The sequence below is a fragment of the Poeciliopsis prolifica genome, unplaced genomic scaffold (genome assembly GCF_027474105.1).
Source record: "Poeciliopsis prolifica strain line A6 unplaced genomic scaffold, Auburn_PproV2 SCAFFOLD101, whole genome shotgun sequence".
NCBI lineage: Eukaryota > Metazoa > Chordata > Actinopteri > Cyprinodontiformes > Poeciliidae > Poeciliopsis > Poeciliopsis prolifica.
The window spans coordinates 1,000,307-1,019,423 of NW_026562476.1; the positions used below are offsets into that span (position 1 = coordinate 1,000,307).

The window sequence follows — 19,117 nt, forward strand, 5'->3', positions numbered from 1 at the left end:
ATGCCAGATCTAAAATCGGTCATATTCAACATTGTCTTGGCCCTTTTATCACAGACTGTGGGGATTTCCCAGACCGGGAGTCAGTTGAATGTGACAGGTAGCCAATCAGAAAGCGCTGTGACATAAGAATGGAGGGAATCCCAAAGAGTTGACATGGGAACTTTTTATATATGTTTATTATATGTGGTTATGTTTATTGAGTTAAAAATGTTAACTACGAAAAATCATAACTCACCTCCAAATCAGAGTGCAGCAAATAGAGCAGCTGCTCCCTTTTATCCAAGGTCTTTTCTTTTTGTTTGTCTTTTATCGCTTAAAATGATCCATAAACTATCACTTCTGCTTCTACATGGTCATCCGTTTTTGATTATTCTAAATCAAACATACTTGGTATGTTGGGAGTTTTACTGGATTTTCTTCTGGAATCGGGATGTTTGTGACTGGAATCAGTTGTTGTGGTGTGTTGCTCCTGCCGTGTGGTCGGACACACGAACCGATCGAACCTGTAGGTCTTTATCGGCTCTGTGGTCACAGAGGTTTGGAAAATCGGCCGACCATCCTTAAATGAACCAGACCTAAAACTCACAAGCTCTACTCCTCTCATCTTGTCTCGACCACTGCCCTAATGCCCTTCAAAATAAGATACAGCTGTGCCACAAAAACAAACATTTTACTCTTGTGAAAGTTTTAACTCAGAAAAATGACTATTGGGAGCGCTGAGCTCATTTCTCCCATCTGGGAGTGATGAGAGACAATGACACCCGAAGTGTTGCTAATGCACAGCCTACTTGGTCTCTGCAAGGAGAAGCAATTTGAAGCTTCATTGAGGCAATGAAGCAATAAAGCTTCATTGCCTCATTAACGATTTGTAGAATGGCTGAGTTTATCATAGGTGTATCTGGGATTGATTCTGATGCCCTATGATGCCTCAGCATTGAGGAGCTGGATTTATTTAAATAAGATGGTTCTATGCAACACTTAACATGCAGAACATAATATGAATGTAAACTAAGAGTGAATTTCAGCTGAATTTGGATTCAGATAGATCAAGTAGAAATTGAAAAGAACCAGATGAAACAACAATGAAGTGATAACCAACACCTTATTTTCTGATGTAAGATCAAAATGATCCCAAACTGCAAAACCTTTCATTTGCCTTGAGGCTCCATAATTGACGCTGTACCGTAAAAGACCATAAATTCTTTTGGGAAATGCATTACGTTGACAGATTTGCTTCCTTATAGACACAGTTTGAGGCGCCAGTGTTATTTCCAAACAGTTCTTGTATCGGTCACCAGGTTTGCTGAAAGCAATACGTGCATAGACACGGGGTTTCGCCTAGGGGCTTGACACATGTGCCGACACATCGGTGTTGACGGACCCATCACGATTTTCTTCATATCCTCGTCGCTGTTTTTCTGAAATAGCCATTTTTTACCTTTTGTCCTTTCACCAAACCCAGAAGAGAAAATTCAAATAAAGGAAGTTGGGAGTTTTAGTCCATGCACACAAATTAAAGGCTCTCTGGAGCTTCCAGTGGCATCCAGGCAAATAAAACAGGTCAGTTTGCTGATAAAGACGCCAACAAAATCCTACACTGCAGAAACATAAAATCATACCAAATATTGATCTAATTTCTTGAACAAATATCACAGTAAATGTGGAATGAGACTAAATCAACTCACAAGTAACTTTTGTAAAGAAGCACTGAGTTTTTCTCAATTTTTTTTTGTTCTAGAGTGTGTACATGTGAATATTCTCTTTTAATGTGAAGATGAAATTTTTGTCACCTTTTGTCTTTTGTGGCAGCCATCTTAGGCTCCTGCTAAAGGAGAGGCCTGCCTCAGACCCAGCTCTTTTATAGGAAGTAAGATGATAAAAGCTGGAGTTTGATTGGTTGAAATGTGAAGTAAAAAAAAAAAAGAATGAAATGATTTCTAAATATTGCATTTGCATACATAAGTTGTTTGTCTGTATCACTGATAAACAATAGTTAATGTTTACATTATGTATGTCAAAGTCAACTTTGTTTTGTGTGACATTGTGAGATGGACTGCTGGATGTGGCAGTTAGAGGAGAACCAATAAACCAGCTTTGTTTGCTTTACAGTAGTGATGGTGAGATGAAGCTTCATTAAACACTGAGGCATTCCTTGCAATCGTTTGACGAAGGAGCCGATGAACCGCGGTGCTTCATTTGCGCTGCTGTGACATCAAGTGGACAAAAATGGGCAATGTGAAAACAGCCTGAAGCCTTAAAATGAATAAACAAGTAAATGATGTTTGTGATTCTGATTATGGTCTTTATCTATATGAAACAGTGGCTGGATCAAAAAGAAAACTGGAACCAAATGGAGGAGAGAGTTGTGATTGGCTCTAACCAAGGTATGGACAAAATGACATTATTCATTTATTACTTACAAATAACAACTTTAACTGAGTTCGGGGGTTTGGTGGTTTCTTTGTTTTGAGATAATTCTGTCTGCTGCATAAAATACCCGCGCTCACAGCTGAAGAGCTTTGTCTGCACTCTGTGAGCGCGGATGAACCAAGAAATGCATCAGCAGATTTATAAATGTTACGATAAAACTTAAGTCACTTTTCCAATATTCCAGGTCAATCTATGCTGGGTCATCTTTGCATCCTAAAATAACTTGGCTGAGATTGGCTGACCTGGTAATTAGTATCCTTGCCTTTCTGCAGAGCTCAATTATGCCTCAGCCCACCTCAGGTTTTTTATACACGCAGAGGGGTGAAAAAAACAAGTTATTAGTAAATAAAAACAATAAGTAAGAAATTAGGCACCCCAAAATAATACCTTCAAAGCTATGCGCTGCGAAGGCCTATTGTTTTTATACTGTTTCTTCTTATTATTCTTCCACCCAAAAGCACCCTCAAACCTGTTGGTGGACACCTTCGGTGAGGGATGCTGTCAGGCTGAAAGAAGGAGTCCTATTGGGCCTATTTGGCATCTGGGACTCTGGAAGCAGCTGATGGGTACCGGCAGGCGAAGCGGCTTGCGGCTCGGGTGGTTGCTGAGGCAAAAACTCGGGTGTGGGAGGAGTTTGGAGAGACCATGGAGAAAGACTTCCGTATGGCTTTGAGGCGATTCTGGTCCACCATCCGGCGTCTCAGGAGGAGGAAGCAGTGTAGCAGCAACACTGTTTACAGTGTGGGTGGTGTGCTGCTGACCTAGACTCAGGACGCTGTGGGCCGGTGGGCGGAATACTTCAAAGACCTCCTCAATCCCACCAACATGCCTTTCATTGAGGAAGCTGAACCTGAGGACTCTGGGTTGGGCTCTCTGATCTCTGGGGACGTGGTCGCCAAGGTGGTCAAAAAGCTCCTCGGTGGCAGGGCCCCGTGGGTGGATGAGATTCGTTCTGGGTTCCTTAAGGCTCTGAATGTTGTAGGGTTGTGTTGGTTGACACGACTCTGCAATATCGCATGGACATCGGGGGCAGTTCCCCTGGATTGGCAAACTGGAGTGGTGGTCTCCCTGTTCAAAAAGGGGGATCGAAGGGTGGGCTCCAATTATAGAGGGATTACACTCTTAAGTCTCCCTGGCAAGCTCTATTCAGGGGTCCTGGAGAGGAGGGTCTGTCGGATAGTCGAACCTCGGATTTTGGAGGAACAGTGTGTTTTTCGTCCTGGTCGTGGAACACTGGACCAGGGTTGGACTCCGCCAGGGCTGCCCTTTGTCACCGATTCTGTTCATTACTTTCATGAACAGAATGCCTAGGCGCAGCCGAGGTGTTGAGGGGATCCGTTTTGGTGGTCTTAGGATCCATCTCTGCTTTTTGCGGATGATGTGGTCCTATTAGCTTCATCGGGACGTGATCTGCAGCTCTCGTTGGAGCGGTTCGCAGCCGAGAGTGAAGCGGCTGGGATGAGGATCAGTGCCTCCAAGTCCGAGACCGTGGTCTTGAGCTGGAAAAGGGTAGAGTGCCTTCTCCGGGTCGAGGGGGATGTCCTGCCCCAAGTGGAGGAGTTCAAGTATCTCGGGATCTTGTTCACAAATTATGTAAGAAGGGAATGGGAGATCGACAGGCGGATTGGTGCAGGCGCTGTACCAGTCCGTCATGGTGAAGAGAGAACTGAGTCAAAAAGCGAAGCTCTCGATTTACTGGTCGATCTACTTTTCTACCCTCATCTATGGTCATGAGCTTTGGGTCATGACCGAAAGAACGAGATCTCGGATAAAAGCGGCCGAAATGGGTTTCCTCCGTAGGGTGTCTGGCCTCCCTTAGAGATAGGGTGAGAAGCTTGGTCATCCGGGAGGGACTCAGAGTAGAGCCACTGCTCCTCCACATGGAGAGGAGCCAGTTGAGGCTCAGGCATCTGGTCAGGATGCCTCCTGGATGCCTCCCTGGTGAGGTGTTTCGGGCACGTCCCACCAGGAAGAGGCCCTGGGAAAGACTCAGGACACGCTGGAGGGACTATGTCTCCCAGCTGGCCTGGGAATACCTTGGAATTCCCCTGGAGGAGCTGGAAGAAGTGGCTGGAGAGAGGGAAGTCTGGGCCTCCCTCCTGAAGCTGCTAGCCCCGCGACCCGACCCCGGATAAGCGGAAGAAAATGGGGGGATGGATGGGTGGCTGCTATCTTAACCCTTTGACCTCATCAACATGAAACTGTGTCCAGAGACAGAAAACATGTTGGTACGTTGTGGATTCCAACCCCGAACAGCTTCGATGGAGCAGGTGGGCGTGGCGGCGTGGCAAAGTGACCTGTAACGCCGTTGCCATGCATTTGGCTCTGAATTCCACAGTTTCAGGCCATCCAGCTCAAAACACACTGGGATGGATCTTTATCCATCCACCAACAGAAATCCATAACAAAATTTGGTGCATAGCGCCCCCTAGAACACTTTAAGTGATCAGCCCCAAGCCATGCTTAAACCTAGAATTACAAAACTTGGTGCACACGTGTATCTTGTCAGGACGTACAAAAAAGTCTCTTGGACTCATGGTCTAAACCCAACAGGAAGTCGGCCATTTTAGATCAAAGCCGTGATTTTGTCTTTTTTATACAAGTGGTATCTGCTCAAACTCGTCCTACAGTTTTTCACATACAGGCTTCAGAATCACTGAGCACACTCAAAGTTCCAAAGTTACCAAAAGATTTCTTGTACATCACAGCGTGTGGGCATGGCTAAGTGCCAAACGTTGACTATTCACCATGAAACATCAAGGTTCAATAACTTCCAAATTCAACATCACAGCTGCATAACACTGCCTTTGTCTCTCTGCAGACCAGTCCTGATCACATTGGCATGTGCAACCCCCATGGTCGCCAATAGGACGGAGCTGTGAGGGCCGCACGACGCCGCTTGCAGCCTTAATTGATTTTGTATCTTTTGATTTCTTGCTGTAATAAGTTCTTTAGCGTTATTTCAGTTAGTCTGTGCAATTCTCCACGCGACCGTTAAGGTCGTTGATAGCATAGAAAAGATTGAGTACCCAAAAAGATTACTGTAAGTCTTCCGTTGGATGTTGATGGAAGCTCAACGGGTATGTCTAGTCTTTTCTGTATTGCAGAAATCACACGTAGGAGGAAGATTACTTGCAACATCACCCTCAGCCACAAAAGGTTGCAGGGTAACATACACATCATTAAAGTTCATTTCTAGTGAAAATTCATACCTGTCCTTTTAAAATATAAGACATTTGAACACTAGATTTACTGTGTGGTTTTTTTGGCATTATAGTTAATTTATTATGACTGTGTGAACTTCTTTCCAACTTCTTTTCAGAGAAATTAAAAAATCAGAGGATTAATCTGCACATCAACTCTAAAGCCAGAACCATTGCTGTACCCAAACAAAACAAATACAGGAAAAATGACCCATTTAAAACTACTTAATTATAAAATTATAAGTCAATTAAGTTCAAGCTCCTGCTGTCTGGATGTTCTAGATCTATAACTCTAGAACATTTCTTTAAGAAAGTCCTGCCTGTTATTGCTACTGATCTGATCCAAATAGTAACTCATCACTCACATCAGGCGTTTTCCCCCAGGCTTTGAAAACAGCAGTCATCAAACCACTGCTAAAAAAGAACAATCTGGACAAATCACTACTGCAGAATTACAGGCCGACCTCTGACCTCTAACCTCCCATTCATCAGCAAAAAAAACTGCGTCAACAATTAAATAGTTTCCTCATGATGACCAACTGCTTTGACTCTTTCCAGTCTGGTTTTTGTGCTCACCACAGCATGGAGACTGGCCTAGTCAAAGTATTCAATGACATCCATATAAATACGGACTGTGGGAGAACCACAGTGCTGGTTCTGTTGGACCTCAGTGCAGCTTTTGACATATTACTGAATCGACTGGAGAGTTGGGTTGGACTCTCCGGTTCGGTGCTCGACTGGCTTGAATCTTACATAAAGAACAGGGATTTCTTTGTTTCAATTGGAAACTTCTCATCAAAGAGGTCAAAGGTCACATGTGGGGTACCCCAAGGTTCAATCCTAGGACCCCTCTTACTCAATATTTATATTCTCCCACAAGCTCAGGTTATAACAGGAAATAATATAAGCTACCATAACTATGCAGATGATACTCAGCTCTACATTATGATCACCAGGTGATCTTTGACCCCATCCAATCACTGAATAAATGCTTAGAACAGATAAATGTGTGGATGTGGAAGCATTCACTTTCTCCAGCTGAACAGAAACAAAACTGAAGTCATTATTTTTGGACCTAAAGAGGAACGATCTAGAGCTATAGATCTAGAGCTATAGATCTAGAGCTATAGATCTAGAGCTATAGATCTAGAGCTATAGATCTAGAGTTATAGATCTAGAGCTATAGATCTAGAGCTATAGATCTAGAGCTACAGATCTAGAGTTATAGATCTAGAGTAAATGCACAGCGTCAGTTATTACAACTAAAAACTAGCGATCAGCCCGAAACCTGGGAGTAGTGATGGACTCAGACCTGAACCTTGCGAGCCACATAAAGACAGTTACAAAGTCAGTCTTCTATCACCTGAAGAACGTCTCCAGGATTAGAGGACTAATGTCTCAGCCAGATCTAGAGAAACTCATCCATGTGTTTATCTTTAGTCACATTGATTATTGTAACAGCGTCTTCACAGGCCTGTCCAACAAATCAATCCTCCAGCTGCAGCTGATCCAGAAGCTGCTGCTCCTGTTCTCACTAAAACCAGGAAGATAGAGACATAACAGCAGTTTTAAAGTCCCTCCACTGGCTCCCTGTAGCTCAAAGAATAGACTTTAAAATACTGTTGTTAGTTTATAAATCACTGAACGGTTTAGCACCACAATACATCAAAGATCTGCTGTTGTTGTATCAACCTTCCAGACTCTCAGGTTCTGGTTCTGGTTCTGCTCTGCATCCCCAGAACCAGAACCAAGAGAATAGAAGCAGCTTTCAGCATCTATGCACCAAAAATTTGGAACAAACTTCCAGAAAACTGTAAAACAGCAGAAACCCTGACTTCTTTTAAATCTCAACTAAAAACCCACCTGTTTAGAATTGTATTTGAAATGTAATATGTAACAATGTATTGTTTATTCTATGATGCATGACTTTGTGTTTATGATATAAAGCACTTTGAAATGCCTTGCTGCTGAAATGTGCTATACAAATAACATTTGATTTGATTTGATTTTGATTTGAAACTATTTGGGGAGATCAAAATCTTGTCAGACAAGGAAAAATTGGGTCCATAAGCTTCAATGATTTGCAAACGCACACACAATAAAATCATAAAACATGAAAATGTGAGGGTTAGGGTTAGGGTTAGGGTTAGCCATGTATTTCGATCAGCAAGAAAACTGATGAGCCAGATCCTGAATCAGCCACATTGTACGGCCCGTTTACGAGGATTCAAACTTCACACCCGCTCTATCAACACAAGCCTCGATACACTCTTCATAAAAATCCTCCTGGATTACTGAACACACACTCTGAGGCCTCGACACAGAAGACACATCACTAACTGAACAGCCAGTCTGACCGGTGGCTTCTGCTTTCACACCACACCGCTCACAATAACTATATAAGAGCTTGTCTGAAGTAAATAAATCCTTATTATTAATGAAAGAATCCTTTTTCCACTGGCAGATTATTTTACTTTTAACAAGCACTAGTGTAAATTTTAAGAACTAGTACTACTTATAAATATTAAGGAATTATTGACTTTAAAGAAGCTCCTATATTTTGCTCAGACATTACATGAAAGTTAGTTTATACTTGTTTCAAGTATAAGATATTTCTACTAGAAAGGAGACAAAAATACTTGGAAAGATTTGTGCTTTTGCAGAGTGTACTTATCTCACAGCTGAAGGATTTGTAATTTTCTACTGTTTATAAATGTAACTTAGAGATGTTTCAAACAAAAGAGTTATTTATTGCTGAGTTTTCACAGAATGTGAGTGTAACAGATGTGACATTATTAATAAAAATATACTTCTTGATGTAATTTCTTCAAAACACTTATTCCTAAAATGAGTTGAAAGTCTCTGAATGGACTAACTGTTCAGGTGTGAGAAGGCTGGTATCTAAATTCTTTGTTTGGCCAGAGTACAACAAAACGCTTCCACTATTCTCTAAACCTCCTGCAGCGAACAGTCCCCAGAGCCTGAGTCCATTTATCACTCTGCTCCCTCCAGTCCGCATTTACTGCCGTCGGCTGCACTCTTTAAGTCTACCTCTATTTACCCCAAGCCTCCCCAATCCCAGGCCTGCTTAACGAAGTCTGGAGAAAGGTCAAAGAACTGATCCATGATCTGCAAGTGCAAACGACAGTAGAATGCACCAACCTCTAACAGGTCACTCAGTGTGTCTGATGCCACAGCAGATGCAATAAAATATTCCAGTAAAATAAACTTAAAATCCAAGTTATTCAACATCAAAACTACACACCAGTACAATTATGATTAATAATCAACATGATCTGCTCATTTTAGATCAGGGGTGTTGAAATCATTTTAATTTTGAGCCATATATAGATCATGAATATTGCAGAATGTTTTAATAAAACCTGTTCATCAAAATATTAATAAACAGCTGTCTCTGAATCTTCTCAAAATTAAATATGATTGAACATCTTTTCATATTTATGTAATTTGGTAGTATACAGGTAAAAACTGTTTTGATTTAACTAATAAAATAATATACAAGTCCACCACTGTTGTGTTTTGACAAGCTGGAAAGTTGTATCCATATAATCCTCCAAACCCACGTAGCAAGCTATGGGTTGGCTCCAGGTCTTGAGTTTGACATGTGTTTTCTTTAAGGAACCTGCGTGATCTTTTTTGCACAAAGTGTTTTAATTTATGTTGATATGAATTCTACATATTGTGTTTAAATATATACAGTGTTATATATCTTTACGAGGTTTGCACAGTGAATGGAGGCCACTTGGAAACATGAAGCTGCTGTTAAAGGGCTCCATATCAAATGCAGCAGGATAAGTGATATATTCAGAGCTGTCATTCATTGATACTTTTATTATGTTTGAATGTGAATATAAAAGGTAAACTGGGATCAAAGTTGTGGAATTCAGTGTTCCAAGCCTTTTGGGATGGGATAAGTTACATTTGATGTGACATCATGCTTGTTTTCTTTTGTGATATTTTTTTTGAAAACTTTATGACTTCCTCCAAGCAGCCAGATTAACTAGTACAGTTTTTAACTAGTACATTGGTTTTACATGCATGGCGCTGCGTGAGATTAGCTAGATTCAATTTTAGTTCATCTAAATTAACTAAAATTTAGATGAACTAAATTTAGATTTAGTATACACTATCTATTCTCTGCAACACACAGAGTTTCCACAGTCATGCTATATTTTTTAAACTAAAAAGTCCATGGCAAGCTGGTGATCCAATTGCCTTTTTGCATGGTGCCACATGGCTCAGCAGTGAAGCAGCAGCATCATGTGCCAAAGGCTAAAGGCCTTCATGCAGCTGCTCTCAGTCCTCGGCCCAAACTCAGGACATTTGCTGCATGTCCTCCACCTTTCTCTCCACCTTTCTTCCTGTCAGGTAATAACAAAATAAGTCACTGGTCCCAAATCTACTTTAGAGTTCAGAATGAACTTTAAAGTAGATTTCAAACAAGCATGTTTTAGAAGTTTAATTTAGAAATGCAAAGTTACATTTTGAAGTCAAGCTGAGGTTCGTAGACTCTCTTGTTCATTCTTATTTATTTTAAAGGTGCTTTTTTTACATAGGTATGTTTTTTAGTGTTAAGTATTTTATATTCTTTGGATGCTGAAGCCTTTTTGACTTGCAGTACTTTTTTTAGGACTATTATGTGTCTGTTTTTGGTAAAGGTGTTTCTCACACAGTTGAATTTTTTTAATGTGGATGTTTTTTCAAAATAAACATACCACAATAAGCCTTTGCACCAAAATGCAATAAACAACAGCAAATATACACTGTTCAGTGAAATAGGCTCCTGAAGAATCAACGTCAAGGTGTCTTCCCAGAGTCTTGCCCCCCAAAGAATGCTGGCTGAAGTATTTTTGTTCACAGACAATCTGAAATCTTTCCCAAACTCACACTCACACTCCATCACACACTCAAAGCTTTTAGTGACAGCTGTTTTCACTTACAAGCATAAGTCATGGCAAAACTGCTTCCAATGTCCACCATGTCCACCTGTGGCACCAGTTTGGGGACGTCCTGATGTTGTGCCAGGGCGAAACGAAACACTTCGTACTCATGGGACCCAGTGGGGAAAAGGCCTCCTAGTCAATATGAAAACACAAAGTGAGTAGAAGATTTGGAAAAAACTGAACATTTCCCCTATTTTACATTTTTAGGACACCACTTTGTTATAGAGCACTAGTAAGACTGGTACAATTCAATAATTATATAAAGACAAAAATATGCATAAAAGGTGTACTTTGTATGTCTGACAGCAGCATTTTAAAAGGTAGAAGATGTGAGATCCTGCCTTTCAAATGAATAAAAATGGGTCAAATTGCACAATCTGCTGCAGGACTTGTTTCTTAAAGGTGTTCAAGTACAAATCTATTCCCTACTTCAGTCCCTCTCAAAACAAATTTTAAACACAATTACAGCTGCAGACTGGCAGAAAGCACAGCACATTTGTGAAAGTAAAAAGAAATCAAATTTGGCTTTCCAAATTTTTGAAAGAAAATTTTGAAGGCTGTGTCTCACATTACTATGAAAAATATGACATTTTTGTTTCTTTGGGCTAGCGGCTCCAAAATGTTCAACTTTAAACAGGCTGAACTAGTATCTTAAAGTCCTATAAGTCCTTTAAACAAAAGCACCATGGTGCTTCTTACACTAGTCTTTGGTAATCATGTCAAAATTTAACCAATTCTTGAGATTTCAAGTCTACTTCAGACCTCTGAGTTGCCATCCTGATGATTCTGAAACTGTACAAAACAAATTTTGACATTATCAATAAAAGGGACCTCTTGCTTCATGATTCATCCCTCAGTCAGGCTTCATCATTGTGGCTAAAAATCGTCAGTGTTTGGCAGTAATTGCTGTGAAAAGCCTCTCAGCATGGCACTTATTTCTATCATTTGCCTGCCACTCACACCCACTTCTCATAATAGTTTTCAGGGTCTCATGAAAATAATGTGAACACTTAAACTCTGACTGGTTAGCACCTTATTGGTCCTCTGGAACAAAGAGAGAGCTGTTTTCATGATCATTTTATTCTGAGCAACAACACTGCAAGGTCTTTTTGGGGGAACGCCGAAGTAAACGCTCTACTTTAAGTCCTCTACTTTTTAATTTGTACATGTTGCCGCTTGGTGGAGTTATCAGGAACCACGGAATCAGTTTCCAAATTTATGTTGATGACATATATCTCATTGTCTCGGGACGACCCTCAGCCAATCACTGCACTTAAAGACCTGGATGGCACAGAACTTTCTCCAGCTAAACCAGGACAAAGCAGAAGTTTTAATCATTGGACCAGAGCATTAGAAGGAAATTATGATTCAGATTGAAAGATAAATTGGGAGCTTGGCTTTTTGGCTCAGCTCTCTCTACATCACAACAGACTGGTACTGCACCTGCTTCACAGCAGGCGCTGCGCCAATAGACCTGTTGATCTCCCACTCCATGTTTCCCTAATTTGTGAACAAGATTATTTCATCAAGGGTATATATGAGACCAACAGAATCTAGTACAAGACTGTTGATCTTAAGGAATTGGTGGTCTCTACCTCTTTTACAACTTTAACACACTGGATGCATTTTTTACTTTAAGTCAGAGAGAGTGTGTTTAACACCTTATGAAGTGTTACACATTGTGCTTCTCCTGACCTCCAGAAAGTTTCTGCTTGGTGTTTTATTACCATCCGTGACTTATAGCAAACTTAATAGGTTTCTTTCTTTCATCCATGTCATAAGGTCAGATTTGTGTTTGGCAGAAGTGCTCACCTCTGCTTTCATCTCTACAGCTCCTCCTGATTCAACACTGACTGTGAACTTTTTCTATGTCAAATAAAATGTCAATAAATCACAGCAGAATTTGTTTTTCGGTGACAAAATGTAAAAAGCTTAAGGTGTTTAAAACACAGTAACTTTTTAAGTTTGCAAAGAGAGAAATAAACATCCAATCCATTTTATCCAGAATAAAACTTCTGCATGTCCTGTGATGAATAAATCATAAATAAATAAAACAGCAGAGGAACAGAACACTTTCATTTAAAATGTGCAACAAACTTTGGATATGCTGATAGACCATGTAATAGTACGTAATGAATGAACCCAAGTTCTAAAAGGCTGGAAGTGGTCCATCTGCTGTGACAGAAGGCCAAACTAATTCAGGAAAAAACATGCAGAAAAAACGACGTTTCAGAGCCAAAAGTGCTGAAAGCTGTTTGGTATTCAGGCTCAGACTGCAGGAGGGGGTTCGCTCCAGAAAAAAAATTCAACATGATGCCTCATCAGCATCAAACCTGGGAGCACACTACAGCAGGAGTCCGAACCGGTCGGCTCGATGAGTCATGATAATGATCCACTGCGCAGACCACAGCTGCAGGAGCCACACCAACCAATCTGACTGGAGCGGAAAAGAAATCAGAGGAAATACCCCTGAAACTGGATCCAGCAGGAGTACATGTACTGTAGTGAAAGTTCTGTCGACAGTAAAAATGACTAACAACGAAATTACTCAAATTATCTGTGATGATATTGATGAGTTTCTAATATAATTCTCTTTTTGCTATCAGGTTTATATTAAAGAAAATTTACAAAAGATGAGAAACTATTTTATTTACTTAAGAATAAAATCTATGATAATCATATTGAATTTCTTTAATTACCTTTTTTATTCTCATTTGACATTGGAACACTGACTAGTGTCTTTGATGGAACCATTTTTCCTGAAAACATTATAAGCTGAATAACAATTATTTACTGATCAAATAACTTAATTAGATCAGCTCCTAAAAATACTTTGACACAAAGTATATTACTTTTTGTTATTTCAAAAGTGATATAACTATAGTTTCTAATAATATAATAATAATACAGGCAAACATTTGTCTTTATGAAAAGGTCTGAAAGGTAATAGAAAAGCTAAATTTCAGATAAATATGCTAACTGACTGGACTTGCCAAGTGAATTTATGAAGAACACCAAGCATGCAACGTCAACTTTGTGTTCTGCATCTTCAAAGACAATTTGGTTTTTTATCATTATTATTTGAAACATGGGTGGCTTTTGATGATTTTTAGAGGATGGTGGACGACTTGCAGCTAGTTAGGCGGAGCTAATTTGACTGAAACAACGAGACCACCGCCTTCCACTCATGTTCCAACTCTGGTCAACTTCAGTTGCAGGTACAACACCAAACCTGTAAGGAAGATACTGAACTTCTTCCATCTAAATGACTAAATAATGGGCTTGCTTGATCCTGATACTATGGTGCATTTAATCAAAGTAATAGACACTACTGTTACTAATATCCTGCAGAGATGCCTGCAGGATATTATTGGAGGACATGCACAATACAATCACAGCACCTAACCCACAAAGGCACAGTCATATAACCAATCCACATCATGACACACAAAGTTTCCACTAGATGAACTGTTTAACCCTCCCGCTGTCTCAGGAAGAGTGTGTCAGATGTCATGATATCCCAACCTGGTGACCCGTCAGCTCTTCATTTCACAAACCACAAATAAAGATGCTGAACCGGCGAGCCCACTAGAACCGCAGTCGTGGGGTCAGGTGGGGTCCAACCAACCTGAAAACTATGGAAGGTTTAAATCTCTGCTTTTTCATTTTTACCCAGCTTCACTGCGTCGTCACATTTACTTACAGAAAAAGCACCAACCCATCAAAGAAACAAACTGAACAATAGCATTTATGTTCAGGATGTACATGTGTCCAACCCCATAAATTTACAGACAACCAAATGTTGTGACAAAAGATGCTTTTTTTCCCCATAAATTTGGTTATATTAAAAAGTGGCAAATAATGAAAAAGCTAATATATACTGTATATATATATTTTTTTTTTATTTAAAGGAAGATGATATTCTACGCTCAGTGCGTACAACCGTACAGCTGGCTGCTATGGAAACTCCACACAAACTGGTGGACAGACATTATTGCTGACCAAAGAGTGACATTTAACAGCACAAGAGAAGTGGACATCCTGTTTGATCTCCAATATCTGAAGAAAGACTCCACACTCTTTAGTGTTTTACTTTTTGATATAAATAAAAAAAGATCATTGTTTGGTAACAGTCTATTTTATTTGATGCTTTGCTGTCATTTTGCAGGCCATTTTATAACTTAAAGATAACCATTAAAGTATGCTTTATTTAAAACAACAACGGTTTCTTCCATCTGAATGAAGACAAATTTGTAATCAACAAAATGGTAAAGGTGCATCATCCCAGTGCATTTAGAACATGTGCAACCTTTAACCCCCATCAAGTTCAGCTAATGCTGACTAATGCATTTACACTGTAAAATATTTGAAGGTGGTTTAACTTGAAAATGAAAGTCATTCTTTTGGTTTTAACTGAGAAATTAAAGTTCATAAAGTTGATTTACAACAAGAGACAAGTTGTCTAAAGATTGTTTTTTTAAGTTATTTAATCTTGAATTGTGAGTTTTAACTTAACGCTTCAATATAAACCAAATAATTATTTCACAATATGCAAGAAAAAACAAACTGCCCTCACCCTCTTGCAGAGAACATATTTCTCTATTACTTTTGCTCACGACATCAAGTTAAAGAAAAACTTCTTATTTTACTTTTGAATATTTAAATTCCAGTTTCAAATTGCATGAACAAAATTTCTGATCTGATAATGAATTTGATTAAATTATTAAATTAAATTATCCTCAAGCTTTGCAAACTGTCAGTTGCATTAAACAAATATTTGCCTGAATAACACACAAGAATCAGATCAATATAACACACTTCCATCTAACTCTACACAGGATACAACATGCTGCTAAGCACTCTGGGAAATAGTTCCCACTCCTGTCTTTTCCTTCTGTCAGTTTTTTATTTAAGTGCCAACTTAAAAACTCTAATTTATTCAACTCTTGGAAGTTTGACAAAATTGATGAAAAGTTAACATAACTTATCACTGAAAGTTTATGTTTCACAAACTCACACATTTAGGTTCCAAATCAAAAACTGGTTAAATTTGCTGACTTAAAGAATAGAAGGTAGTAGACACAACTGATTGGGGGTCAAATGTTTTGCAGTGTAGTCAAGTAACTGCCAATGCATTTTCAAGAATTAAAAAGAGCTTGAAGATGCCAGATGAGGCAAATATTTTGTGCTGATAGTAACTTGCAGAATAAGATGTTAGGTGTATTACATGACTTGTGCAAGTGACCAGGTTACTGTTATAAAGGAGAACTAGTCACCATGAGTGTTAACTTGCCAAATAATCAATAATACAAAAATGTGTTGTTGCAGATTCTAAATGTTCAGAGAAATGAAATGCTGTTCAGGTTCAGACCACCAGCTTGAATAAAAACAAATCAAAAGTAGAACCCATCGTGGCTTCAGAACCACTGGATGCCACCCACAGGAGTGAAAAATTCAAACCTTGATTAATCTATGCTACACTTTTTAGACTGTCTGTCAGATGCTAACATCACTGAGGTTTTCACTTCTCACACACTCTACTGAATTATTCTTCAGCTCTGTCAGCCATTCACATCTGCATTTCCAATGTCTATGCGGACAAAATCAGGACATTTCCCAGTATTCCACTGTCTGCTTACATGTTCATTGCAATGGAGCTATACTGTACAACTTTACATCAAATGTAATTTAAGGCCGATTAATGGAATATTTAATCATTTCTGTTTATATATGACAGTTGAGTCAAATAAAAATGTATTTATTATAAAAGGATTTCTAGAAATGATGTCATTAAACACAAAATACTACAAAGAAATAATGATAATTATACCTGTAATTGGTATTAATTACCAATTATATGAACGATGTATTTGGTAATTACAGGGGAAAAAAAGTGATTTGACCTGTAATTCAATGGCTAGTAGACAGATTACATTTTTTTTCACATATTGACCTTCATTCATATTTATGGTAGCTACTGGATCACAGTTTGCTGCTGATTATATTTTGAAGAAACAACTTCATCAATAATGTTCGTTAACAGTAGATTGTAACTGAATGCAGTAAAAATAACTTTGCCAGTAATGAGGTCAATGGGATTCTGCTGCTAAGTTGTGATTCCGTCTGTCTGTCTGTCCACAACTGACTCTGTCCACAACTGACTCTGTCCACAACTGACTCTGTCCACAACTGACTCTGTCCACAACTGACTCTGTCCATGATGCTGGGTCTCAGTTCAATACCACAAAGAATATTGTTAGTTCCTGAAAGGTAAAGAGACCTCGATTATTGATCATAACTAAACATAATCTGTGATCAATGCCAGTGGTGGTAATGCTAACTGTGAAAAACAGAAAGATATTCTTTTGAATTTAAACACATCTGAGACGATGCTTTACATTTTAGACATGTTACCCTGCTTGTTGCAAGTAAATGAGCGTAAAATGCTTCACACCACAAGCTAAATAATGAATAAGACTCTGAAAGTGCAACACTGAGCACTTTCAGTGCTCTCTGAACTCGTCTTGCTTTGTAATGTAAGAAAATGAGGTTGCATAAGTTCTAATGCATCTAATAATAACAACGGGGATATTTTTGTGTCAAACGAGAAGCAGGAGAAAATGTCAATTTTCCTTTAAAATGAAGAGTAGTAAAAGAAATCTGAGAGATAGAATCAGCTGAGACTCACCGATGTTTATGTTACTTGGGAAACTTGTGCCGCTGCAAATCCCAGTCAGCAGCAGCAGCAGCAGCAGCTGCAGCAGCTGCAGCAGCAGCAACGGGGGGACCGAAAAACTCTGCAGACGCATGTTTCCTGCAGCAGGAGCAGCAGGAGCAGCAGGAGCAGCAGGAGCAGCAGGAGCAGCAGGACCTTCAGGGGATCTGGAGCAACCTGAGGAATCCCATTCACGCCGTGGCCGGCAGGGATCCACCGCAGCCCGGCCACACGCACCGCACGCACCGCACCGCCCGCTCCAACCGCCTTTATTTCTCTGCCTTATTAACATCCATACAGTTGGAGCGCAGCGCTTTGCTGCCGCGACGGCTCTGAGTCCCGAACTGCTTGATGTGCATCCTCACCTCCTTCCTCTCTCTCTGTCTCTCCCTCATTTCTCTCTCTCTCTCTTCTTCCCTCTCTCTCTCTCTCCTTCCCTCTCTCTCTCTCTTCTTCCCTCTCTCTCTCTCTTCTACCTCTCTCTCTCTCTTCTTCCTCTCTCTTCTTCCCTCTCTCTCTCTCTCCTTCCCTCTCTCTCTCTCTTCTACCCTCTCTCTCTCTTCTTCCTCTCTCTTCTTCCCTCTCTCTCTCTCTGAGAAAACCATGAATGTTCTGCCTTCTTTAATCCAGATATTTCACCTCAAGTCAAACAAACCAACCCAGCAGCATTTTTCACAGAATCCACACCCAGAACACACCCTTTGTTCTAAACAGATTATTTTCACATTTGTTCACTAAGCACTGTCTGGATGGCAACAATCTATCTATCTATCTATCTATTTTTTTGGCAAAAATATCAGAAAGTGAAATTCATATGACAATTTGTCTTTTACACATAAAGTATCTGAAGCTTTTATATCTTGTCATTTTAATATTTATCAATTCCAGATAAAAAAACAAAATTTAGTATGTCAAAAATTTAAGGTTAAAAAAGTTACATTTTGGAAACTTTGGTGTCACATTCCATTCATCTACTTAACTCAAAGCAACATCCACAAATGTTTCTGATGTGAGCCACTGATCTGTAAACGACTGCAAAGGCTCATTGTTAGAGAAGGTGCTTGATCACAGAGTTCTCTATCTAAGCATATTAATAGAAAGTTGGGTGGAAGCAAAAAGTAGCAAAAAATCAAAGTCTTTCTTTCAGATATTGTAAAGTTTTCATGTCATTTGGAAATTAAGAGTGTAGAAGCTCAATTTCACTCAAAATGACACCTGGACCTGTTATTCTCATTGACTCAGATATGTACGTTTGCTACAAATTCCACTTAATGTTCTGCAAATGTCCAGTAGAATTTGAGTAGTGCAGCAAAGCAAGAGAGAAAAACTGTAGGAGATCACCTTTCATGCAATGAAGTACACTCATCGGCCACTTTATTAGGTACACCCGTCCAATTGATCTTTAACACAAATGTTGAATCAGCCAGTCTGGCAGCAACTCAGTGCATTTAAGCATGTAGACATGGCCAAGAAGATCTGCTGCAGTTCAAACTGAGCATCGTGTCAACGCCACAGCCCGCCTCAGTATTGTTACTGACCATGTCCTTCCCTTTATGACCACAATGTACCCATCTCCTTATGGCTTCTTCCAGCAGGATAACGCAGCACGTCATAAAACGGGTCTGTGGAACACGACAATGAGTTCACTGAACTCAAATGGCCTCTACAGTCACCAGATCTCAATCCAATAGAAAAGCCAATAAAGAACCTTTGGGTTCTCTGTTGGATTGCACATCAAGGATGTGCAGCAGACAAATCTGCACAAGTGCGTGATCCTTATTGAATGTATTAAGGATTAAGGCAGT

General features: G+C 39.7%; 1 protein-coding gene across 7 annotated transcripts in view; it reads right to left on the minus strand.

Annotated features, from left to right (window-relative positions):
• LOC129354005 (glutamate receptor 1-like) overlaps positions 1–17,759 on the minus strand; it is a 114,747-nt gene extending 96,988 nt beyond the window's left edge. For all 7 annotated transcript variants that reach the window (XM_055023481.1, XM_055023477.1, XM_055023476.1 and 4 more), the window contains exons 1-2: positions 17,286–17,759; positions 10,595–10,729 (exon numbers count right to left, since the gene is read on the minus strand). In XM_055023481.1, coding sequence (XP_054879456.1) covers positions 10,595–10,729; positions 17,286–17,604 — 454 coding nt within the window. In that variant the 5' untranslated portion in view covers positions 17,605–17,759. The remainder of the gene's footprint in view (positions 1–10,594; positions 10,730–17,285) is intronic.
• Positions 17,760–19,117: the final 1,358 nt, after the last annotated feature.